This window comes from Colossoma macropomum, unplaced genomic scaffold (genome assembly GCF_904425465.1).
Source record: "Colossoma macropomum unplaced genomic scaffold, Colossoma_macropomum, whole genome shotgun sequence".
Lineage (NCBI taxonomy): Eukaryota > Metazoa > Chordata > Actinopteri > Characiformes > Serrasalmidae > Colossoma > Colossoma macropomum.
In genome coordinates this window covers 9,816,201-9,843,312 of record NW_023494800.1, presented here as the reverse complement: position 1 = coordinate 9,843,312, position 27,112 = coordinate 9,816,201, and the positions used below count along the sequence as shown (strand labels likewise).

Genomic DNA, 27,112 nt, shown 5'->3' with positions numbered 1-27,112 from the left:
AGGCAAACGTGAACTCGAGCATAATTCATGATATCTGTCTGGTGTGACTGTATGACTGAGAGTGCTGCACAAAGAACAGCCAGGCTGGTGCTTTATTAGTAACGTAGGTCTGTCTTTTTCATTTATTTACAAAGAATTCTGATTTCATCACGCCGAAAGAGAAGCGTGCCGTTCGTTGGCCGGTGTGTCTAGTGCGTCATTCGCGGGATACCACACAAAGGACTACACAAAAATTGTGATATTTCACTTTATTTATAGTCCCTCCCCCCTCCTCCTTGGGTGGACCGTACCATGTGGTGGTATAATGGAGAGCGAGAGGGGGAGAGGAGGCGCAGAGCCACGCGGGGCGCGAGCTTGTGGAAGCTGCTCCGCTCTCGTGCCTCCCCCGCGGTAAGGCGCGTGCTTGAGCCCGTCCTGTCCGTTTAAACCGCGAGGAGCAACCACACCGACTTCCCAATGCAAAAAAAAATAAATAAAGGAGTAGCAGGCTCGGAGCAGGAGCGAGAGGGGGGACGGAGGTGTAAATAGGGAAAAAAAGACGAGGGGCTCGCGGACTGTCTCTCTCTCTCTCTCTCTCTCTCTCTCTCTCTCTCTCTCTCTCTCTCTCTCTCTGTCTGTCTCTTCCCCCCCTTTTTTTACGAAAGTGAATGAGTGAATTATTGTACGGGGGCTCGCGCGCACAGAGAGACAGCCACCACACGCCGCTTCCACCGGGACGAGTGAGCGAGCGCGCGCGCGACGCTTAACTTGCTCAATGGTACGTGTGTGCGCGTGCATGTGTTTCTGTGTATGTAAATATTTGCTTTGAAACTAGACGTAGGACCGTGCGCGTCTCATTATTCCTCATTCCCCCCTTGTGTGTGTGTGTGTGTGTGTGTATGTGTATGTGTGTGCGCGCACGCGTGCGTGTGTGTTTGATCATCCCGGCTCCTCCAGAGGACCCCTCGAGCCACCGGTGCCGCGCGAGACCGCTGAGCTAAAAGCCCGGCCACCCGCCTCCCCTCCCCTTCCCTCCTCCTCCTCCTCCTGCTCCTCCTCTTCCTCCTCCTCCTCCTCCTCCTCCTCCTCCTGCTCCTGCTCCTCCTGCTCCTGCTCCTGCGCCGCAGAAAGAGAAGAGATGGCAACTTTGGCGAACGGGCAGGCGGACGGCGCGAGCGGGCTGGTGAACGGACTAAGCCACGCGCACGGCCCCACGAGCTGCGCCACCATCCCCATGAAGGACCACGACGCCATCAAGCTCTTCGTGGGACAAATCCCGCGCAACCTGGACGAGAAGGACCTGCGGCCGCTCTTCGAGGAGTTCGGCAAGATCTACGAGCTCACCGTGCTGAAGGACCGCTTCACAGGCATGCACAAAGGTACCCTGGCTCTCTTTCCTTCGTTAGATTTGAACACGAGCTCCGTTAGAGTACATCCACTGGAGATTTTGAAGGATCACTACTTCGGTGGAGAACATTCAGCGTTATTTGATGCCACGTTCCCTCATAAGGCTCTGAATGAGGGTGAAATATAAGCAGATATGGCAAAACTTGAGGACAGATCAGTCCTTCTGTCTGCTCCTTTTCCTGTCAATCAGGCTGGTTTCGATGTCTCAATCTCTCCTCCATCAACTGAGATTAAGTTCAGCAGTGTATGAGGAGTTTATGAGGATAATAAATAGTAAAGGAGTCAAGGTTAAATAAATAACAGTAATACTAAATAGATTTGTTAGTTTTCTTGCCAAGTTCATTGTTGCATTGATGGCATTTGTTGGGGTGCATTTGTTGGTTTCATTGGCTGCATCTGTTGGATGCACTGGGAGTTTGTGTTGGTCCCATACACAGCTCGTTCTGCGCATGTGGTTATATTTGATGGTTTCATATGCAGCTATTCTGGTTTACTGTACACTCTTAGCAAATAGGGTTGTATGTAGCTCCAGACTTGCAACAATTGCAGAACCTTTTTTGTGGTTTATCAAACCATTTTTTTCAAAAGGTTCTTGAAACAACAGGTTTTCCATCATAGAGGAGACCATGCAAAGAACCAGAGGGTTGGGTTTTCATATTTCCATATATAACTGCTGCCTTTACTAGAAGAACAAAGTGTTAATTGCACAGTCCTAAAGACTTTTATGCATGAAAGTGTGGTGGTTTTATAGAAAAGCAGAGAGGATGGAGAGATGTTGAGTGTACCTCATGAAGAGTGCCGGTCCGGGCTCAGCTCTGGCACTCTGTTGCTCATCGTGTGGAAAAAAAAAAAATTCCATGAAGGCTACTTCGAGGGAGGGTGGCTGTGTCTGTGTGAGTGTGTGTGGAGGGGGTGTGGTAATGTATGTGTGTGTGTGTGTACGTGCAGCGCACCATGAGAAAAAGGTCGCCACAACGTTTAGCACAACAGTGAGTGACTCAATATTTGACATTTCAGTTTTTGTCAGAGCACAAGAGCCTGTTTAAGATTTGAACATTTTCAGCTTTATAACTGCTTACATAAGCTTCATAGCCATACAGTTACTGGATGAAGTACATTTTGATTTGGGATATTCAGCTGAAAATTATTTTCAGCCATAGTCTTTCACAAGGCTTTATGTGAGAGTGAAATACTAACAGATATTAAAGGCAACAATGTACCATTTTTACAATGTATAAATATATATAAATGTGTATATAAGTATAGGTATATATGTAAATATATATGAGTGGCATTGAAGGAGCAAACAACATTAAAAAGCCAATATTTATGTGCGCATATATATATATATATATATATATATATATATATATATATATATACACGTTAATGTGTGTATATATACATTCATACTCTTATTATTCACTCGTGGTGCTCTTTACAGTAGCGCTCTGTGCTTTTCTGCAGTGATTCACCTGTGATGAGTTCTCTGCCGCACCAGTTGATCCTCATCAGCACTCATTTCTGCTTTAGTGCTCCGACACCTCTAGCTCGTAATTATCACCATTGCACGATACCTACGGTGTGATCAGGAAGATCAATGCGCCACGAGTGTGCTGGGGGTCTCCCCGGAACATCGTCCCTGGAGGGTCGTTATTTCACAGCCTTGGCTAATTGATCTGCTTCACCCAGAGGACGGCGTTTGACTTGGGGGTCATATTAGCAGCTAATATAGCCATCCATCCATCTCCGACAGCCAGGAATGTCAAGGATTTGGCCACTAGTCCCAGGACAGAGGGGGGGTATCCTCCTCTATGGTACTGCACAAATAGACGTTGGTTATGTATGTGCTGCTGTGATAGTATTAAATATATAAAGCAGGAGAGAGTGTGGTTATGAGCGGAGGGAGTGGAACTGATGGCAGGAAGGGGGAGGGGGGCTTATCTTTTATTAATAGTGCAGCTGTAGTAGCGACTCCCCGTCCGGTGGTTAATCATGTTGCCCCTGAACTATGTGCGGCCACGCGGGCTGATTCTAGGAACTGTCTCCTTTCTCGGATATATGGCCTCCACTCCCCCAGCCCCCCCTCCTGCAAGGCCTGCTTTCATTAGCGAGGCCCTCTGCCCTGGCCGATCAAATATTTTAGCTTTTCAAAGGCCCTGGCGTGCTCTCTGATAGAAATGTTCCTAAATGGTTCTTGGCTAGGATATACAATTCTAGGAAAAATGTATTAAGTGCTATAGAACCTTTACAATAATATAAATAAAGGTGGCAAATGGAATCAAAAGGGATTCTTTGAAGCCACTGGTTTCCTATAGATCCTAAAGATCCTTTAGATGATCCCTTGGAGAACCTCAAATAAGACATATATGTTCCACACAATGGTTCTGTACTTATAGGTTTTTTTCCTAGAACCATGCATCCAAGACAAGAACTTTTAAAATCAAGGAGGTTCTTAAACTTTGGAAAGCTTCACACTCACACATCTGATTTACAGAACAAGGTTCTGTAGGGAACCAAAAGTGGTTCTATGGTTTCACCCCAAAGAACCTATATTGTGGCTCTTTTATTTGCAAGAGTGTACCCCATAGATCCAGTAGCCTCTCCTCTCTCTCTCTCCCTCTCTCTCTCTCCCTCTCTCTCTCTCTCTCTCGCTCTCTCTCTCTCTAATGAATTGTTACTGAGCAGATTCACATGAATAAAATATATGACATCGACACACTTTTGTCTTACAGTTTATATACTTTTGGCAGTGATTGTGCTGATGTCATATATTTTGTTTATGTGAAATTCAATACATTTCTCTTTTTCATTAGTATGGTTATTGAATAATAGTAGTAGTAAGTAAGTAGGAGAATTTCACCGATTTTTTAAAATTTCTACATAATCAATTCTTTAGGATGAAAACAGTTCAATTCACAGGAGACTGAAGTGAAATCACTGACGTGAAATCAGAATTGGTCACAGTGGTAGTGAGAGGAACCAGACGTCCACATAATGCTAAGTTCCAGAAAGATATTACATGAGATGATTATAAGTTGCCTGATGCCTGAGACATTGTTTTAATCCCAGGCTTACCACATACTAAGGCTCATCATTCAGTAACTACAGGGGCTTCAATGCAAACTGGCTGAGCTATTCTTAGGTTATAGAAGTGTGCAATAAAACTTTGGGCATGCTGGTGGAACCTGGTCATGTAAAGAGTTAGTCATTGTCAGCCTTACTTATAACTTAGAAGACATATGTAGGGTCCACTGGTCATTTTGGAAAGAAACTAAAAATGGCTATATTTGTGTTGTAAACGTTGTGCTGCCTGGTTCCTCTCACCACCACTGAATACAGACTAGATTTGATAAGTTTCTCTCCAATGCACCATTTCACTTTAAACCACTTTGTATGACTTTGTTTACATCTCACCAATTGAATTATGCAGCAATAATAAAAAGATCATAATTTCCCTTTAGGTAATGCAGACTAAGACTAATAGCTGAACACGAAGCCTGCGGTTTAAGGGGTTAACCATCGGCTTCCACGGTGCTGCCATTCTGACTTGAACCTTGTCTTTGTTCTCTAAGCACATCTTTTCTTTGTCCTCCTTCTCGAGCACCTCCGGCTTTCTTTTTCCTCTTCTCTCTTTTCTCTTTTCTCTAATGCCGCTCCATCTCTTTTCACCCGCCTCTGCCTCACACGCTCCTCTTTCTCTTCACGCCGTATTGCTCCTCCACTCTTCTGCATCTCTCCCTGTCTCTCATCCACCTCCTCTCTCTCCCTCGCTCCCTCTCTCACTCTATATCACACTCCTCCCCCTCCACCCATTCATATGCTGGAAGGGATTCTTTCATCCGTTTATTCACTCTGTCACCCACACACGCATACGGAGAAAACCGTCTCTCCAGATTCAGCATCACACTCAGAGCTGAGACAGAATCTGTGAGAAGGTTGTAGGGGGGTAGGGGGGGGGAGTGGATTGGAGTGGGGGGTGGGTTTTTGGCTCCCTGTGTAGACCTGTAAACAGCAGCAGGATAATGGAAATGGCACAACCTCAAGATAAATACATGCTTTTCACCGCCTAAACGGCAAATATTAGCGTCTCTGAAACGTCTGCTGCTCGCAGAAGACGATTGTTTGGATTCCAGTGTTGACAGGACGGACCGAGGCGGCGTTTTGGCAAGCCGGTGCAGTTTAAAGAGATTAGAACTGAAGGGAAAACATGACGTGATAGCAGCGATTCGGTGACGATGGTTCACGTTTGCGCTGTTTTTCTTAAAGTAGATTCTACTATTGCAAATTGTGAAACAGTGCAAGCGAAAAATGTCTCTCTTTTATGCAGCAAAGCACGAAGCTGCCATTGATGCAAAAAAAAAAAAACTGGAGCATTCGAAGCTGCGATGGAGAGTGTGGGTGGAGAGGGACTATGTTTGATGCTGTAATGAAACATGTAGGAGGAGAAGCTTTCCATTTCACACTGCACCCGCTGAATTCGCACGCTCTATTTTTGATCGTTGTTCTGCCTATGCATTGGCACTATTTTCGTAGATGAGTTTGACGGGAAGGCAGGGATTGAAGGCATTTTATTTGATTTTACAGTGCAGAACATCCACAGTGTCTGTATCTGAAATGTCAGTGATGGCTATAAAAGGTACACTTGTCCCGTCGGCCCGAATACTTGCTCCATGCATCAGTTATCCGGTTATTGAGCCTCTATATCAGGGCCTAAAAGTGAGAGAGAAAGAGAAGTTTAGAGGCTGGCCTGGATTTAGGAGCTGAAGTGAGGAGAAAAGAGCACAAAAAAGCACAAAGAAGAGTGTTCGCTGCTGGCGATGGCTTAGAGAAGAAAGAAAAACAGCTAAGTGCCTGAATTTAGAGAAAGAAGAAAGAGATGGACAGGTAGAGAGTGGTGGAGAAAATAAAGGAGTGGGGAGAAGGCTGCAGAAGGAAAGCATAAGTAAACAGGGAAAGAAGCAATCTAGAGCTAAATCTGGTCAAAAAAAGGAAGAACCAGCGAAGATGGATAGGTGCTAGAGTGGGCCTGAGTTTGTCAAGAGAAAAAAACAAGGCAGTACAGAAGGATAGAGAGAGATAGGTCCCGACGCGGATGCAGGTTTAAGGGGGTGATGCCTCCATTCTCCAGCAATTTCACTCCAGCAGCTCTGCGTGACTCAGCAGTGCTAATAGAGTCCATTTGTACCGGTCACCAGCAGCTGCAGGGAACACGCTGAGGAGGGCTCCGTCACGTCTTCCAGCTCGGGTCCCTTTTAGCGCAGCCCAGCCGAGTGCTGTCTCTCTGCAGAACCTGGCTGGGACAGCAGCTCTCTGCAGCTCAAAAGCAGCCTTAAATTTCATCAGCACTTTTAAAAATAAAGGTTTCTAAATGGTTTCTTGGATACACCATTCTAGGAAAGCATGGTACAGGAACTTTACATTATGTAGAGGATCTTTAAACTCTTTCTTGTGAAGAAAAAGGTTCTTCACACTCACACATCCCATTTAGTTATTTTAAGAACCATGTTAAAAGTATCAAGTCAAGCTTCATTCTGAGCTTCATCTGTCTGAGCTTCCTCAGCCCGAGCTTCATTGGACTGAGCTTCCTTGGCCTGAGCTTAATCAGCCTGAACATCATCAGTCTGAGCTGTATTGGCCGAAGCTTCATTAGTCTGAACTTCATCAGTCTTAGCTTCATCAGATTCAATTTCTTAGTCTGATCTTTATCAGCCTGATCATCTTTACTCTGAGCTTCATGAGTTTGAGGTGATGAAGTTGGTCATCATTACTCCAAACTTCATCAGCTTAAGCATCAGCCTGATCTTCATCAGTCTGTGCTTCATTACCATAAGCTTCATCAGCCTGAGGTTTATCACCCTGAGCTTTATGAGCTTGAGATTTGTCAACTTGAGCTTTAGTTCATGCTTTACCAGCTTGAGCTTCATCAGACTTAGCTTTACCAGCCCATAGGCTTAAATAGCCTGAATTAGACTGAACTTCATCAGGCACAGCTTCATGAGCCTGAAGTTCACCAGTCCTAGTTTCATCAGTCTGAGCTTCATCAGTTTAAGCTTCATCAGCCTGAGCTTCATCAGTTTAAGCTTCATCAGCCTGAGCTTCATCAGCCTAAACTTCATTAGTTTGAGCTTCACCATCCTGATTGTCATCACCTTGAACTTTATCATATGAGCTTTAGCAGCTTGAGCTTTGTCAGCCTGAGCTTCATTAGCTTGAGCTTCGTAGGCCTGAGCTTTGTCAGTCTGAGCTTCATAGGTCTGAGCTTTGTCAGCCTGAGCTTCATCAGCATGAGCTTCGTTGCTTGAGCTTCATCAGCCTGAACTCCATTCGCCTGAGCTCCATCAGCCTTAGTTTCTGCTATCTGTTTCTCAGAACAGTGGAGCACCAGCATGTGGAGCATGAGACCCACATGCCATATGCTGGGTCTTTTTGATGAATACATAAGCCCTACAGAAAGTCGGGGTCCAAACAAGCAAATCGTTGAAAAATGCAACAGAGAGAATGCTTTAGACCGGAGCGATGCATTATTAAGGAAGAATATCACAGGGCAAAAAATTCTGTCGGATTAGCCTCCATGTTTCTCTGCTGTTCTGCTGTAATAACGTTCGTTAGGGGCAGGATTTTCGCCGAGACAGTTGGTCGTCCTTGCTGGAGAGAGAGGGAGGCAGAAGGGAGGCTTGGGTGTTTTTCTCTCCTGCGGCTTGGTGTTAATTCAGCTCGCGTTTCTGGCCACACGATTTCACTCCTCTTGCATCATCCGCGCACACAGCGTTTCTCTTTTTTTTGCCTTTTGCTGGGTTCGGATCTGCCCTTCTCCTCCAGCCCAGCCAGAATCCTCTCTCTCTCTCTATCTCTCATTCTCTCTCCCTCTCAGCCCCACTCGGGACACTTCAGCAGCCTCCCCTATCCCATCCACCTCCGTTCCTATGACGCTGCCACATGATCAATGTGGTTCGTTTTGTTTATGCGGGAGGCAACATGTGTCACGGCGGAGGTCGCGCCTGGCCATGACGCTCCCTCCTACCTGCCTCTTGATATGAAGTGCAGCATAGCGGCAAAGATAAATAAGCGGGACACTGCTAACACATATGTAAATATGCGGGCGGCGGAGCGGGCTCATTTTTCAGCTGGACAGTGGGGAAGGTGGCAGCCCAGCTATTGTCCATTATTATTGGAGGGGATTGCCACAGGGGTCGGCCATCAGGGGGAGAGATAGTTACTCACCCTGAGCGATGACTAGAAGACGGCAGAGACGGGGGCACAGAGGAGGAAAGGAGACGGGGGGGTGTTGACACCCTTTCGCATTTGGGTTGTCACGATACTGGAATTTGGACTAAGTGCAGTATCACAATGATATTAATATAAACAGGCCTTTATGCTATAGCAATAAAGTGAAAAACACTGTCACTGCCTGAACACCCAATGTTTGTTTCACTGAAAATGCAAAGTACTCAAATTGTTATAGCTTAATTAGCTTGTTTGAACATAGCACTCGCTGGATCTAACATTCATTAAATCATTATTTAATATCTCTAGTTTTGTCTAAATTAATAAACGCTAAATAAATCATTTTTAATCAAGGGCTCATTTAACATTTTCCGAAGATATTGACAGTGGAATTTAGTGCAACATAGTAATAAAAAAATAGGTTATATCTAATGCTGTTTGTTTCTAGGAGCATGTACCTAAAAAAATAAAGGCTATATGGTTCCTGGCTTAGTGTAGGATCTTTATGTTATGTGGAGGCATCATTAAACTTCAAAGGTTAAATATCATAACTTAATTAAAGAGTCAAGTCTAGTCTAGGTAATCTACAAACAATGTCTAAACTAGGTAATATACAAATAATGTATAAACACAATTTCAAAATGTACCATTTGTTTCCCAGTCCATACACTGTTAGAAATAAAGGTTCTGTGCAGGTACATTTTTCATTGATGAAGGTACAAACAATGTAAATGTTCCCTCAAAGGTACAACAGTGGCTTTAAGGTCCAATTATGAACCTTAAATAAGTTTTTCCTGGTGAAAAGTACATATTTGTACCTTTTCGTAACTGAATGTTTTAAAACAGAACAATAAAATAAAAAGCCTGGAGACGAGACGGGGTGTGTGGAGTCAATACAACTCAGAAAATATAATTTCATTGGATTATGGTACAAATTTTTTCTGAGATTGTACAGTCCATATATGAAAACTAAGCCTAACAGCCTGTTTTGAATTCGCTCCATTAGTAATGTCATAAACACCAACACATTTATGTGTATCTGCCTATTCAGCCTAATTTAGCCCCACACATTCACAATAAAGTTATAAGGAGTGTTTCAGCCTAGACCGCTTTCTAAATGAGGCGCAATGCAGGAAAGCCAATCAGAACAGACATCATTTACATACTGTCACAAAGGTGCAGTAACAAAAACAAAGACAAACCAAACCAAAAACAAAGTGATGAAGAGAGGCTGGAAAATAGTAATGTGAAAAAGTGATGGCTGGTTTTGGTACCACACAAACTTCATTAATGTACCTTTGTAAGGATTCTTCACATTCTTTCATCTGCATTTACCAAAAATTCTCTTCCATCCACCGAATGTTTTTTTAGGGAACCAAAATTGTTTCTTCATGGCACATATATGAGATTTCGCCCCATTTCTTGATTCATTTATTCACACCTAATAAATCTAGATATGCTAATGCAACATCGTGCTATACTGGTTGAGAGGAATTCACTCGAGCTGTCGGGATAGAGGGCTCTTATTAAATTCTGCTGCCCAGGAGTGGGGGGCTGAACTGGGTCAGAACGAAACCGCCCCTTCTTCCCTCTGAGTGCCGACCTGGAAGCGCTTTGAAAAAGCAATTCCCATTTTTGCACTACAAGGATTGCACGCGGAGGTGCAACACTTAATCCAACACCTCCCGCTATCCGCCATCCGCCATCCGCTAAAGCCCTTTCAGGAAATTGCTATCGCTCTCCGTCGAACATGTACGTCCTATCAGAGCATGTGGAAGTGGCGCTGTAAGTCAATTAGAAAAAGATTGCGGAGGTATGGCGGGGATGATGAAGAGGAAGTGACGTCACACTTGTAGTACCACAGCACGCAGGCGTTTTTATCCGCCTATGTCAGATTTACTGTAAGACTCCAAAAGTATGCAAATGCTCTGCACTGCAGAAATCCACGCAGCTCCTGCAGGGCTTCCGAAAAATCCTGTCGCTGTAAGATTTATGTTTCACTTAGCAGCCGTGTTGTGTTCTCATATATTAAAAACATTAAAAAAAGCCAGACTTACCTGCATTTTAAAAGTTCCAGCTCTGAAGAGCCTGATGAAAAGCCCGAAGGCCTCTCTGCGTCTCTCAGCCCGACCGTGTGTAGCTGCTGGATCACCGTTTTGATTCAAATGTCTGAAAGCTCAGCCGCGCAGTGACAAGGGCTCTTTAGAGAAATAAATAGGTTCTGTTTTCAGAGCACTTGCATCATCTAAGTGCTATTGTGGTGCGTGTTAAATATTGAAGTGGCTGAGGCGTGGGGCGTGTGAGTGTGCCGCTGTGTGTGTGTGATGGGGAGATGAGCTGTCAGTGTGTGTACAATGAAGAGAGAGAGAGCGCTGTCCGTCAACCACGCTTGGCCTTGTTTCAGATACCTATTTGGACAGCATACAGTTTTGATGTAATTGCCTGGAATGCACCTACCGATACGAAATTCAGCGATTTAGGCAAGAGGCTTGGATCATGCCCAAACGCTGGTCCAATACTCTGAGCTGATTTGACAGCGTGATCCAGTTGTTAAGGAAGTTTTATGTGTACATTATGCTAAAGTTTAAAAAAATAAACACTAAACTTTTTTTTATTCCAGCATTTATTTCCTGTAATATAAATATGCCTTTCAGATGTGAGGTATAAATGCTTTTTATGTTCTTTTGCTTTCAGTAGCTGCCAAAATGTTGTTATATAAATTATATCTGGCCAACATACCTGAATCTAACCTGTCAATAAGGTGCCCCCACTGCAAATGTTGCTACTGGTTATGTCCATATCTCTTTGACATCTGCTGCAATAACAGCTGTCTGTAAAAGTCTCCATTTGTTGCAGTAAACAGCTTTGCCTTTTTACCCATTTTTAACACTGTTCAGTAAATATTCACAGTACCATAAAAGAAAAAACGTACAAAGTGATTCTTGCTCGACCGCCTTCTGATGATCTTTGTGCTACGATGCTTTTGGGAAAAAAGGCCCAGATCATTTTCATTGTGAGGATTTAAAGCACGCAGTGTTTTAATTACTCTTCGGCGGAGAGGATGGGAGTTAACAGGGGAGGCTTTTAGAGCTGAGTGACCGAAGCTGCATTAAAGATAATCGGCTTTTTGGAGTTTTTATTGTTTAAGGGTGGTCGACAAATGGCCCCCCTGATCTACAGGGCTGGTCTACAGGGTGGATATACACACAGTGGTTTGTTTTATACCAGTGCATGAGGTCATACAGTGCTGTGAAAAAGTATTTGCCCCCTTTCTGATTTCTTCTATTTATATTTTTATCACACTTGAATATTTCAGAATAAACTATTAAACTATTAACCATTCAACCATTTTCAATATTAGATAAAAATAACCCAAGTAAAGACAAAATGCTGTTTTTAAATGATGACTTCGTTTATTGAAGGAAAAATGCTGTTCAGCCCTATCTGGCCCTATGTGAAAAAGTAATTGCCCCCTTAACTACTAAATCAAACAGTTAACCAAATTCAATTAACTATTGAGTTTAACCACACTCAGGCATGATTACTGCCAGACCTGTTGAATCTAAACATCACTTAAATAAAACCTGTCTGGCAATGTGAAGCAGACTAGAAGGTCTCAAAAAGTAGCACATGATGCCACATTCTAAAGAGATTCAAATACAGAGGCGGAACAAAGTCTTCTACCAAAATCTACCAGTCTGGAAAGAGTTACAAAGCCTCCAGCGAACCACAGTAAGAGCCATTATCTACAAATGGAGAAACCTTGAAACAGTGGTGAACCTTCTTAGGAGTGGCCGGCCTACCAAAATTTCACCAAGAGAGCATCAACAACTCATCCAGAAGGTCACAAAATAACCTAGACAAACATCTAAAGAACTGCAGGCCTCACTCGCCTCAGTTAGGTCAATGTACACAATTTTACAATAAGAAAGACACTGCAAGGTACAAACCACTGCTGACCAAAATGAACACAAAGGCTCATCTCACAAATGCCAAAAAAACATCTAGATCTAGATGACCCCCTAGACTTTTGGAATAATATTCTGTGGACTGAAGAGTCAAAGGTGGAACTTTTTGGAAGACATGGGTCCCATTACATCTGGCGCAAAGCTCACACTGCATTCTACCATAAGAACATCATACCAACAGTGAAACATGGTGGTGGTAGTGTGATGGTTTGGGGCTGCTTTGCTTCTGCAGCACCTGGATGACTTGTCATATAGGATTGAACCATGAATTCTGCTCTTTATCAGAAAAATCTGAAGGAGAATGTCCACCTGTCGGTTCATGACCTAAAGCTCAAGCACTGTTGGGTTATGCAGCAGGACAATGATCCAAAGCACACAAGCAGGTCTACTTCTGAATGGCTCAAAAGAAACAAAATTAATCAGTCCTGTTTTTTTCTGGTTTTCCTCCACAGTGAGAACATATTTGTCCTGACAATGTCCAAAAACACACACATACAGTATTACTCACTTCAGGAAACACTGTGCACAGCGCAATAGTAAACAAGAAGATGCTATTACACTGGATGTGTGGTGTAGAGTTGGTGTTTGCCAGGCCAGCGTACGCATTAGATTTACACCAGCACTGAGTGGCATTTGGAGTTGCTGCCTCTCAGATGGATCAATGCTGTACAGTTCAGAGAGTGTACATGGCCAAAGCTCAAACAGTGCAGCGCGTATCCATGGAGGATCTCTGCTTTCAGCGTAGGCTCACTGCTTATGTGGCTTTCGTAACAAAAACAGCTTGTGTTGCAGTTTATTAAGTGAAACTGAGCGTCTATGTTTGTCAGTTGGATTTGGTTTTGTGTTTTATCTTGTTATGTAATTCACTTCCATTGTAAACTTCAACTCCTTTCTCTCATAACTGCTTACACAGGAGATTCATAGCAGTTCCTAAATTATTTATAGTACTTTTATTCATAGTAGTAATAAGCCCTGGGATTAATAACTGCATTAATAAATAGATGAATAGGAATAGCAAGACTGCATTTGAACCATTGGAAATATAGAGTTATTATTGTCTAATACAATCAGTTTACATTAAAATATCAATTATTGTTTAAAAAAACAGTGTGGTTACATAGTTATTAACATAATGAATTGCCTTTACATTCAGTTTACATTCTCTGCCAATCTGCACTTCTTTTTTCTAACTTTTCTTCAAATTCAAAATATCACAAATGAGGTATGGACTGACATTTTGGAATCTGCACTTTTGACAGAATTTGTCCGTTATGAATGAGAAATAATGAAACAGAATATTAGAAGAGGCATTTTCAAGAGGGATGAATAAAGCAAAGTTATTTTTTCTCCCCTTCTCTTTTTGATGGGATGCTCAGTGTATAAGTTGCTTGTGTTGGCTGGGATGTTTCAGTGCAGGTATGTGTGTGTGTTTTGTGCTCTGGATGAATAAGTACAGCGTGTGTGTAGTGCTGGATCGAGGTGTCGCCAGGTTCCTGCATATGGTAATGTAGCATTGTGCTCGGCTGCATGGTTGAGTTTTCATTATGCGTTGTGTGATATATAGCAGGCTGTGTGGAGGCTAATCAGATCCGTACAGGCAGGCAGGCACGCAGCTCGAGACGTGAGTGTGTGTGTGTGTTTGTGTGTGTGTGTGTGTGTATGTGTGGTGTGGGTGAGGTTGTGTTGGACAGGGTGCACTTCATCAGCAGCGTGGAACAGGCCGAGTAAATAGAGATGGAGATGATATCGGCTCACTGAGAAACAAGGAGAGAGAGAGAAAGAGAGCGTGTGTGTGTGTGTGTGTGTGTGTGTGTGTGTGTGTGTGTGTGTGTGTGTGTACACTCTTTGTGCACACCAAACATCCCCATTATTACAGACAAACATGAAAATTTTGATGTGGGAATATTTTGCTGGACCCTATAAGAGCCGTGACTGTCGGTGATGTTATTGATCGATTAATCTGCTAAGACTATTTTGATGATTTATCACGTAATCACAGTTTTTAAAATAAGCCCAACCAGTAAATATCAACAGTAGCAAAGTATACATAACCTTTAAAAAATTCCAAAATATGTTATTGCTAAAAGATATCAGCATTCAGTTAAACTACCGATTATTTTGATGACTAATCGAGCAATAAATTAATCAAGGTTTTTTTTTTTTTAAATAAAGATCAAACAATAAATCTTAACAATTGCAACCCATGCCTAGTCTTTCAAAGATTCCAGAATTTGTCATTGCTGAAAATATATCTGTAATCCAGCAATTTATAGATTATTCTGCCGATTAATCAAGTGATCAATTAAACAAGTTTCTAAAAAAAAAAAAAGAAAAACAATAGAACTTAGCAAAGGCAGCTCACTCATAGTCTTTCATATATTCCAAAATTTAATATCACTAAAAGATATTTGTGATCAAACAATACATTATGTTAATGATTAATCGATTAGTCAGTATTTTTAAAGGTCAAATAATTAAAAATGGACTAAGAAAAAACTATTCACAGCTTTTGATTCCAGGATTCTTTACTGGAAAAAGGCTAACTTTAAATGACCTTGTTAAAATATGCATTATCATCACACAAACTGCCAGTTAATCACTGCTGATTCATCATGATGGATTTTTTTTAAAGAGTAACAGTTTAATCAAGTAGGTTAATCAAGTAATCATGACAGCCCTGGATCACATACGGAAAAATCAGTATTTATTCTTTACAGCAAAATACAGCTTTTATTCAAAGAACAGTACCTTATAAAGACACCAACATGAGAGAGAGTGAGAGAGAGAGTGAGGGAGAGGCAGAGAGAAGGAGCTGTGTGTGTGTGTGTGTGTGTGTGTGTGTGTGTGTGTGTGTGTGTGTGTGAGTGGCCTCATGTAAGTATGTCTTATTCTTATCACAACATTTATATTTAAATGCCGAAAAAGCCAGATGAGGAGTCCGCAGCCCGAACCCATTTGCATACACACAGACTCGCATGAATCTGAAACAGTAAACTATTATGAGATTATAATTAGCTTGATGTCTATTGAAACAGTGCATTTGTTATTCATAGGGGAGTGAGAATTTTAATGGAAGCATTGTCATCAAATAAATCCTCATTAGTGATTTTTCCTCACTTAGTGCGGAATGTAAATAGGATTTTAATGTTGGAATATTTATTGGATTGGAAGCTATTGGGGTTAAGCAATCCAGATCTCAACCAGAGGCGTCGGAGGGTGTAACTCAATGACTTTTTGGCCGAGTGCTCCTCATTTTATCGTGCTGAGGCTCACCTCCGTGGCGTCAGTGTTTAGCCTGCTGCTAAAACAGTGCTTTTATAAGAAAACAGGCCTTGAAAATGCCAGCCGGCTATTTGTAGATGAAATGGGTTTGTTATCTCGGGTGTTTTCGGTGTGTTATTTGGGGACCCCGAAATAAAACGAGAATGCAGAGACCTGTAAGTAAGGTCAGGCCCACTTTTAATCTCCTCCGTATTCTCCTCATAGAGCTCATAACACTGATAGACACTCATTCAGAGTCAATTTAGCCCGTCTGTCTCCTCCCCAACCTCTGCTTTAGTGTTTTATCTCATGCCATAAATTAAAAATGCATCGAGTTGACTTGTAAAAGGGAGGTGGGAGGGTTTTCAGGCCCTTTGGAAGTAAAGGCCCGGTTAGATTGGGGGAAAATGTGGAGGGAGGGTTATGAATAAGTCATGGCGAAGTTTTGGAGGAGAGACAGGGTCAAGAACGCTCAGAAACTCGATCACGCTGGACTGAGGGAACTTTTAGGGGGGACCTTGGGTGGAGCTTTGTGGAGGCAGAGCATCTAGGCTGAAAGTGTAGCAGTGCAGATTTTAAACTTTTGCCGCTGGAGAAAGCCGATTGATATTTCATGCTGGAATGCGTCTTTACCTTTGAAGTCAAAGCAAAAAGAGGCTATTTCTGCTTATTAATTTAGTCTTCTCCTATAATCTTTCAATTGATGTTTTCAAACTGTCATGTTTACTTTGATATGTAAAAACCATGATGTAACATGATGTAATAACTGAAACATTCGTAGATTTTAGTTTTATTTGTTAGTTTTAAATTACTTAGAAATATACCATAATCACATACACTGTTAGAAATAAAGGTTCTGTGCAGCTACATTTTTCCTTCATCAAGGTACAAACAATGTAAATGTCTCCTCAAAGGTACAACAGTGGTTTTAAGGTCCAGTTGTGCACCTTAAATAAGTTTTTCCAGGTGAAAATTTCATATTTGTACCTTTTCATAACTTAATGTTTTAACACAGAGCAATAAAATAAAAAGCCTGGAGACGAGACGGGGTGTGTGGAGTCAATACAACTTAAAAAAAATAGAATTTCAGTGGTTTATGGTACAATTATGTTCCCTGACTAAAGGTAATGAGATGTACCCTTGAAGATACCACCCAAGTGACAAAAGGGGTACTGCCCCAGTGACAATTTCATACCTTTTTTTTCTGAGCTGCCAAAAAGCTTCTCTGAAGTGATGCTATGGAAAAAAAACGCTTGTGGTTCCCAAAAGAACCCTTTTAAACCTCTTTAAATAACCATTTTACACATTTTGAAGGACTTCTACATCATGTAAAGTTTCTATGAAAAAACTTTAATTGATATAAAACACTAACATTATATGGAGCTTCCTTAAACTTTTAAAATGTTTCTTCACACTCACACATCTCATCCATTGAAAGGTTCCTTTGTGCCAAAGAGCCCTTTTGGTGCCTTTAGTTTTATTAGTGTACTTAATTAGTGTACTTTATTAATAATAGTAGTAATAATAATAACATCAGTGATCTGATTTGTGTTGTGAACATGTTCATAGGCTCACAGATAAACTATCGCAGTGCAGCTGACAATAAGGGTAGCACAGTGCTTCTTTAATACAGTGATAGAAACACAGTAGCACACACAAAGCTCCAGTTCCACACGCTGATCCATTTTGCTAATGCCAGTGTGGAAATGTATGCATGCGTAGCTGCTACTCTGAGGGAAAGGTAAGATAAGGTTAAAGTCTAGGCTGAAAGTATAGTGGTGCTGCTTTTAAACTGTGGAGCATTTGCTGCCGGAGAAAGCCAATCCATATTTCATGCTGCAGTGTGTCTTATACCTGCGCTGAGAAGGATGCCTTGAAAGCTAGGAGTTACCCGAGGAGCGGCTGCATCTAAAGAATCCTCCAAAAATGCACAGCATATCATTTGCTCATGAATTTTTAGATGTTTGGGTTTAGAGGAGGAGGCTTTAATTCGTGGGAGAGAAAGAGAGAGGGAGATGAAGGCTGAAAGAGGAAAGGCCAGACAAGGGGAAAGTGGAGCAGTGGAGAAGGGAAGGAAACAAGAAAGAGAGAATGAGAAAAAGAAAAAAGAAAGAAAGAAAGAAAGAAAGAAGACAGGGAGAGGAGAAGATACAAAAAGTGGCAGAGAGAGGAGGGAGAGAAAGAGATAGATACATAGTTAGAGAGAGAGAAAGGGAGAGAACAGAGAAAAAGAGAAAGTGAGATGAACAGAGAGAAAGAGAAACATAAAGAAAGGTGGGCAAGAGAGAAAAGAGAAAAAAGGGGGGGCGAGCGACAAAGAGAGATAGAGAGAGAAAGAGAAAAAGAAGAGATAAAAAGAGAGAGAAAGAGAGAGTTAGACAGAGAGAAAGCAAGAGACAGAGAGTAGGGGAGTCCCAGAGACAGATGTCACCCTCTCCTCAGATTGATGCCTTTTGGCCGGTTTCCACCTTCAGCTCTGACCCCTCTGTCCTCTGCAGTAATTTATCGGTGACGTTTTTAAAGATTTAAGCACTATTCCGTGGCCATCGTGGCCCCGGACTCACAGTGACCTTCCGGTGCAGAGAGGTAGAGACAGGCCCGGGTAAAATGAGTCCACCTGCGTGGGTCCGGCCCTGTGGACAGCTTCCATACCAGGGAGAGGTGTGTGTGTGTGTGTGTGTGTGTGTGTGTGTGTGTGTGTGTGTGTTTTCCTTCACGCTCCACAGGGAGGTCTGATTAATTAACACGCTGTTTGTTTAAAGGATGTGAGTATATTTAAAATGTCGCTCTCTCTCTCTTTGTGACTTTCTAGGTGCTGGAGAAAGTTTAGGTAGAAAACAGAAAGAGAGACATACTGTAACAATGAAAAAGGAGGAGAGAGTGATAGAAAACAACGTAGATATATAACTCTATATCTATCTCAGTGTGTGTACATGTATATCGCTGTTGTCAGAAGAAAACCTTGTATCTCCATTTTTGTCGTAGCTGTTACCCTTTACATTGTGTGTACATTTCATGATGAATAGATTAAAAGAAATGACCCAAAATTACTTGGAAAAAATTCTGGTTCCATTGACTTACATTAAAAAGTAAAGTAGGTTTTTTCCTTCTCCTGTAAAGTTACCATTTTGGAGATATGAGGTTTTTATATATATACATATATATATATATACATATATATGATAGAAAAAGGTGTGATAGAAAAAGGGTACACAAAGATGGAGAGAAAACAAGGGGAGAGAGCAGGAAGAATGAGGGACTGAAAAAGAGGGAAAACAGAAAAAGGGGAGGGTGATAGAAAGAGAGAGCGAACGAGAGAAAGGAGGAATGTAGCTGCTTCAGATGTTGGCTCTGTGTCCGGTGGGCTCAGGTGGGCCTGGTTCTAACTGGTTTGTGGTGCATGCGTGTATGTGTATGTATGTGTGTATCATGTCTGAGGCGGCAGGGCTGATCAAGAGGGAGCTTCTCCAGCACATTATCGCTCATTTGCAATTTAATGGCCTCGGAGATTCCAGGCTAACCCCAGCCGCCTGTCCCCTGCATGCCAGAGCCTATTAGCACAGGTTTTTAATCACAGCGCTGAGTCTCAGACCACAAACCCCCACCAGCAGCCCCACGAAACTCACCCTGCTGACCGTTCACTGGGCAGTGGACTACACTTGGCCAAGACTAGAGGGTGGCACTGCGGCCCTCGTCAAGGCCTAATGATGAACAGTGGTGTCCAAACGCCTTGGAGACGGTCAGCCTGAGCAGATGACATGCAGGCCCATTTAACTCTTTCTTACCTAACATGTTCTCTAAGATGTTGTAAGCACTCTAAGGGAGATTTTAACCAGTTCTTGACTGGTTAAAATCTCCCTTAGAGCGCTTATAACATGTGCATGTCCATGTTTGTCATAGTAAAATTAATCAATGTGAATAATTTGTGTGGATCTAGAACTTTCTGTGTGCTAAATATTTTTTTGCCACTATAAAATTAGCATCATCTTGCCTTTATTGTTGCTTGCACTGCCATAGTGAAAGAGCGAGTATTTGTATACATTCAAAACAGAACTGGGATCACCAAGGGCTTATTATTGATTTGTTTCATCAGAGTAATGGTAACTTTTATCTTAGTACTTCTGTAACTATACTGGTGTTGTTTTCTGCCATTTTCTCAGCCTGATCAATACTAGGCTTATATAAATAGTGTGAATAGTTCATAATAAACAGACAAATAAAAATGGTCCAAATTTATTTAGAATAAAGTTATGTTGCATTAATGCATTACAAGTGGAGTAAGTTTTTTCCATCCCTTGTAAAGTGACCATTTTGGAGATCTTTTGGGACTACTTTAAGTTATACTATATGTCAGGGGTCAGCAACCCTAAGAGCCATTTTGTCCTTTCAACAAAAATCAAATCCACCTTAAATGGTGCCCAAGGCGCCACAATGTAACTGCTACTCCATTTAAGGTGGAATGAGAAAATTCGAACAAGAAGCTGGCAGCTGACTTCAGCTTTGTGACTTTTTATAAATGCAAATAAGTCCATTCATCTCCAAATTGTCAAAGTTTGTCTTGCATTTTTCTCTTTTTCTTTTTGTTAGCTACTAGCTAGGCTGTTGTCTGTGTTGCTATGACCTGCAACCTTCAGGGCTATGTTAACTCCAGCATTTAAGACTGTGTTGAACGATCAGCAGAGCTTTATTTTACTGCAAAGGAGGTTTATTTTATTTTTAACTAGAAATCTAATTCCGCTGTGGAGCCACAACAGGGCAGTAAAAGAACTGCATTCAGCTCCCGAGCTTCATGTTGCCAATCCCTGCCATATGTGTGTTACAATGCATTCACCAGCAATTGCACACACATTTTTAACTCACAGTGCTTTTCAAAGTTGTCATGCTTTTATAAATTTTGAATAAAAACCATAAAAAATTAATAGCTTTTTTTCCAAATATACAGTACAGTGCAAAGTCCTGTTAAAAACTTTATTTGGGCAGTGTGTTTTTGCCAGTACAAACACAGCATATTTAAATCAATACAAATACATATAAATACAGTAAAATATTACAAGATGGTTAGATTTTTAAAAAGTTGTTACAGTTACAGAAAACAGTTAGAAGAACACGTTTGATTCCTGACTTCTCACTAAACTCCAGTCATTGCATGGATTTATTCAATTCCATTTGCAGCACCTGATTTAAATGAATGAAGAATTGATTAGATAAACTATTTTGGATGGTCACTGTAAATACTGGATTCTTCAAAGAGAGCTTTGGAAATGGTTACACTAACACACAGATGTATCAATTACTTATAACTTGTATTTATACTGATATATCACATTTATTCAACTGTGTGCTTACTATCTGTCAGTCTGTCCGTCTGTCCGTCGGTCCATCTATCCCAGAGGTCGGCGGCTCTTTTACTGCTCTGTTATGGCTCCACAGCAGAATTAGATTTTTATATAATATAATAATCATCCTTTATGGTAAAATAAAGCTCTGTTGATAGTGAGTTCTATAGCCAAGCTAAAGCTTAAAGCAAAGTAAGCCTGCGTTTTCATTTATATTATATTTTTTAGCCTATACCAGTACATTACATACTGAGACATATTTACAGCCAAGATGGTAAAATTGACATAAAATGTTGTGGCTCCCAAAGTGGTTTGATTTTTGTTGAAAGGACAAAATGGCTCTTCTTAACATTTGGGTTGCGACCCCTGATCTAGCCTGTTCATAGGGTTGGATATATAAAACAAACAAAAACTGCCAAATTTTCAGCTTTGTGTTGTTTTTTACATATTAAAGTATTTGCAACATAACTGAGAAAACATATCACTAAAGCTGAGGAGTAGTTTCAAAGCCCTCTTTTTGCCTCTGCTTTAAAGGGTTAAAGATGGCAAAATGGTGACAACTATTAACTCTATTATCCTTCCCTCATCGGTGTCCCTAACCTGGGCATAATGGTCTGGTAATGATGTCCCCCGCTGGGGCAGCACAGACTGCAGCACTATCGAGCTAATAGCAGGTCGTTCTGGTGGTTCCCATTTTGTTCTGCCGCTGGTTGGTGACTGAAAGGCACGATCGGGTGAGCAAACTGTTTTCTGGTTGAAAGCTGAAGGCTGCAGATACTTTGTTTGATGATGTGTTTGAAATGGAGATGTTAAACTGAAGCTTTGTTGTCCTACTTACAGAGAGAGAGAGGGAGAGAGAGAGAGCGAGAGAGCAGTAGTGCAGTAGGCAGTCTAAGCACTGCAGCTGGTCTGCCAAAGGGATAAATATTAACAATTATGAGGACTGTGGAAATACTCTCCAGCGAGAGAGGCTCCTCAGTCTGAGCAGTTTAGCTTTGCCCTCCTTTTACGCCACAGAAACATGAGTATCAGCATGCAGCAGCCAAGAGGACCCCTTGCTGTTGTGTGTGTGTGGTGTGTGTGTGTGTTGTGTGTGTATGTACCAAGTTTATGCCACATTGTGGGGACCAAAACCTGGTTTTACACTATGTTGTGGGAACCTTTCTTCCTTGTGTTCCTTGTGTGCATGCTGGATTCAGTGGTGTAGCCACAATTTTATTTGGGATGGGGGTGGAGGGGTGAGGGGCACCCACTCCAATCAGAGACAAAACATTTTTGAAAATCAAACTCATCACATGATTGCTGACCTTTCATATGACTGGCTAATGTTAGTTAGTAGAACAAATGACAGCAGGAAAAGACTCTGTGATTAACTAGAGTCCTACCTTCTGCAGCACTGGTAGGTGTCTAGGCGAGTGGTCTGACTGAGGTTTTCTCAATATATTTTTCAGAGTATTCAACTCTATTTCTTCCTCTCTTTTTCACTTTCTTTCTTATTCTCCATTGTCGTCTTTGATTCTCTCTGTCTCTCTTTTCTCTCTGTTTCTATTTCTCTTCTCCCTCTCGTTCTCTCTTTTTCCCTGTCTTTCCTGTCTCTCTCTCTCTGTCTCTCTCCCTAGTTCCCACTCTGTTGCTACTCTTGCACTCTCTCTTTGTCTCTCTTTCTCTTGTTCACTGTTTTCTTTCTATTTTGTCTCTCTTGCCCTATCTTTCCTCTCTCTCTTTCTTTTATCTATTTTATCTCTTTTGTTCTTTCTCCTCTAACTCTCTTTCCTTCTGTTTCCTCTTGGACCCCTTTCCCATTTTCCCCTTATATTTCACTTAATTCTCTCTCTCTCTCTCATTTTCCTTCTTATTCTTTGTTGTCTTCTTTGATTCTCTCTTTCCTCTCTCTGTTTTTATTTCTCTTTCCCTCCTGCTCTTTCTCTTTCCCTGTGCTCTCGCTCTCTCTCTCTCTCTCTCTCTCTCTCTCTCTCTCTCTCTCTCTCTCTCTCTCTAGTTTTCACTCTGTTGCTATTCTTGCACTCTCTCTTTGTCTCTCTCTCTCCCCCTATCTTTCACCTTCTCTCTCTTTCTCTTAATCCCTCTTTCTCCTCTAACTCGCTGTCCCTCTGCTCCCTCTTGCCCATTACCCCTTTCCCATTTTTCCCCTTATATTTCACTTAATTCCCTCTCTCTTTCACTTTCCTTCTTATTCTTCATTGTCTGTTTCATCTCTTGCTCTTTCCTTGTCTTTCTTCTTTCTCTCTCTCTCACTATCTCTTGCCCATTACCCCTTTCCCATTTCCCCCCCTTATATTTCACTCCATTGTAGCCATTCTGTTGTTAGAAAATGACCCACACATTATCATATTCAGAGAAAAAAAAACCTGATTGCTGACTCTGCAATTAACTGGTTAATGTTAGTTACTATAACAGCTGACATAAATATAAAGGCTAATTAAGTAGAGTCGTACCCTGTACAGCACTAGTAGATGTCTAGGTGAATGGTTGGAGACTGTGTTGTTCTCACACTACTGAACTTTGTTTTCATTGTCTAATTCTTCTACCACGACTCAGTAGCCTATTAGAACTAGCACAGCTCAGTTCCCACCATCTGGGGACACAGTGGTGCAGGCGAATGCTGTGTTTACATGTTGCCATTGAAAGCAAAAAGCATGCCTTTTGGTTTTCCAACTGTGGCATGCAGCCGTGTAAATGCTGCCATGGTGATATCATTTGTCGAAAAATTTTGATGATATATGCAGTAGTTTGTCAGTCTCTTTAATTTATTTAAGTCATTAAAATGCAAAAAATCAGCACCTTTGCACATGATGACCTTATATTTTGTAATATTTTCATTGGCATCACAGAGCTTTTTTTAATGATAGAACAAAATAAATAAATAAATATGAAATGTGGCTTTCAAGTGAGAAAGCCTGGCCCCCTCAGGCCCCCTCGAAGCTACACCCCTGGTTAGAGCAGCACTACTGCCATATGCCTGCTGTGGAGAGAGGCTGATGTCCTCTCTGGTGTGTGTTGATCTCTCCAGCATTAGCAAACACACACACACACACACACACACACACACACGGGAGAAAGGCTTGCAAAGTGTGTGTTTGATAAAGTGTTGGCTGTTTACAAATCCTATTACGTCTGTTTCGTGTGTCCTTGGAGTTGATTGCCGGTCCATGTTAGCTTTAGCAAACGTCTTAATTGCGTTAAATGGGGGGAAAAGCTGGCAGATTAGAAGCCATTAATGAGTGTTGTGTGTGTGAGTGAATTCCCCGGATGGCGCTTTTGTTCGTTCAGCGGGAAGAGTGTGTGTGTGTGTGTGTGTGTGTGTGTGTGTGTGTGTGTGTGTGTGTGTGTGTGTGTGTGTGTGTGTGCACGCTGGCGTCACCTTGAAACTCAAAAGCTCCGGAGAAACAGGTCATTGTGTCTCCACTGAAAAGAGGTACACCCTGTTCACTCCATCTCTCTTTCTCTCTCTCTCTCCCTCAACACTCACCTCTGTCTTTGGCTTTCTGTCTCTCTCTCCATCTCTTTTCCTTTCCATCTCACCCTCGCTTTCTTTTCTTTCTGTCTTTCTCTTTGCCTTTGTTTCTCTGTCTCTCTCTCCTTTTTCTCTCTCCTCATTGTCTTTCTTTCTTTCTTTCTTTCTTTTTATTTCTTCCCTGTCTTTTTCTTTCTTTCTCTCTCCCTGTCTTTCTCTCTCTGTCTTCTTTGATTCTCTCTGTCACCTTTTCCTTTCTCTCTGTTTCTATTTTTTCTCTGCCTCTCTCTCTTTCTGTCATTCTCTTTCCCTGTCTTTCTCTGTCTCTCTCTCCTTATTTCTTCCCTGTCTTTTTCTTTCTTTCTCTTTTCCTGTCTTTCTCTCTCTGTCTTCTTTGATTCTCTCCTCTTTTCTCTTTTGAGTCTCCTTTTCCTTTCTCTCTGTTTCTAATTTTTCTCTCCCTCTCTCTTTCTGTCTTTCTCTCTCCCTGTCCTTCTCTGTCTCTCTCTCCTTTTTCTCTCTCCTCATTTTCTTTCTGTCTCTCTTTCTCTCTCTCTCTCTCTCTCTCTCTCTCTCTCTCTCTCTCTCTCTCTCTCTCTCTCTCTTCCTCCCTGCCAGTCTGAACAGCAGATAAGCCTGCTCAGGGAGAGTTTAGAGGACTCTCCATCTGTGTATAAATAGCTTTAGGATGAATTATTGAGGGACCCTTTGGTTGCTAATAATCCCTTAGGACCCATCGTGCGACGACACAAAAGATGGAGGGAAAACAATTAGGCGTAGGTTTCTCCTGAGGAGGACGGGGCCAGAGGGAGGGGGAAAGAGGGCATATGGAAGGAAAGAAAGGAGGGAGGGAGGGAGGATGGAGGAGATGCCTGCAGAAGCCCCTCACAGACTCCTAGTCTTGGCTAATAAAGCCAATTAGGCCCGTGGAATCAATGGGCCCTAGAACGGAAGCCTAATGATTCATGTCTCCGAACGTCCTGTCCCTTCCTGTCCTGTCCGGTCCGGGCAGAAGGACGGAAGGACAGTGGAGGGACAGTGGTGGGGGAGAGCGTCGGAATATTAAGGAGATGTTTGTGTCTGCTGAAAGTCTAGTGGCAGCAGAAGGACGACACGGCGAGGGCAGGAGGTGCAGACAGACAGGCAGGTCACCCTGTCACAGACTCAATTAGCTCCAGCATGCCAGTGTTCCCCTAACGTCCGGTCCCTGCACACTGGTGCCTGACCAATACATCGTTTGGCCATGATGACATTGAAGTTTCGTTGACTGATATTGGAGTTACTGCTACAAAAACTGATATTTCTTTAAACCATATAAGAAAAAAGTGGCATTTTGTGATGTATGAAAAAAAACAAAAAGTATTTGCAAATTAAAACATCAAACAATAAAAAAATCTTATATGAGAAAACTACGTTCAGGAATGTGATGCTATTCTGAACAACAGTCAAACATACCATCTTAGGCTGAATCTACATGTCAAAACCTTCATGCAACTAGTTGCATATTGCGAGTTGAATGCAACATAATTTCATTTAAAATTGACAGCTAAACAAATCAATTCAAAAACAAAGTTTGTTGCTTACTTTCTAGTTAGCTATAACAGCAGCTTGTAGTTTTTGATATTCTATCATTCTCATTACATAAAATCATCTGTTCACATTTGAATATTGTATCTTTTTCTATCTACGTAGTTATCTGAGCTGTATATATATTGACTGTTCTGTGTATGTTAAGCCTTTGATTAATGTTAATGTAGCCATTATGGTCACTCTATCTTCAAAACACTAAAGCACTTTTAAATTCCTTAAGGAATCTGAACTCTGTGTAAAATTAGAGTGTCAGGACGGAGAAACCAAACTGTGTATCTATGAGAACAGTAGGCTAACAGAAGAATAATAACACAAGCAGTTGATTATCTGGTTAGCTGGCTAGTTAGGTCAGCTGGTTACAGAAGCATTAGCTTAGAGAAACTCATGTTTATTTGTTGTTATGTCCCACATTAATGGCATTTTGATTTGTTGTTTCATGAAACTGGTTTCACAAAGTTGAAATGATGGCAGCTGCCTCAACTGAGTTTCAAATGAGTTGCATAATGCTTTACACTGTGAGACTTGACTAAAATATAGTTTTATGTAACTTGCAAGCAACCAACGCATGAAAGTTTCACCTTGGATAACTTTTGAGAGTTCAATTTTGCATTATTGTGTTTGTGTTATTCACATGTTTGAAAGCTAACTAATGTGGTTTAGGTTTTTTTTATCTATATGTAGTTTATCTAGGTTTTTTATATATCGCTGCTGTCAGAACAAAACTTTGTATCTCCATTTTTGTCATTTTCCAGTTTTTGACATAATTTGAAAATACTTCTTGCCCTTTACATTGTATTTAAATTTCATGATAAACGGACCAAAAGAAACGGCTCAAAATTGCTTAGAAAAATGTCTGGTTCCTTTGACTT

General features: G+C 41.6%; 1 protein-coding gene across 4 annotated transcripts in view; it reads left to right on the top strand.

Moving 5' to 3' along the window:
• Positions 1-1,117: 1,117 nt before the first annotated feature.
• Positions 1,118-27,112, top strand: part of celf4 (CUGBP, Elav-like family member 4) — a 119,087-nt gene continuing 93,092 nt past the window's right edge. For 2 of the 4 annotated variants that reach the window (XM_036587901.1, XM_036587900.1), the window contains exon 1: positions 1,119-1,358. In XM_036587901.1, coding sequence (XP_036443794.1) covers positions 1,214-1,358 — 145 coding nt within the window. In that variant the 5' untranslated portion in view covers positions 1,119-1,213. Of the gene's footprint in view, positions 1,359-27,112 lie in introns of all 4 variants that reach the window. The other 2 variants (XM_036587898.1, XM_036587899.1) reach the window with 2 other exon arrangements.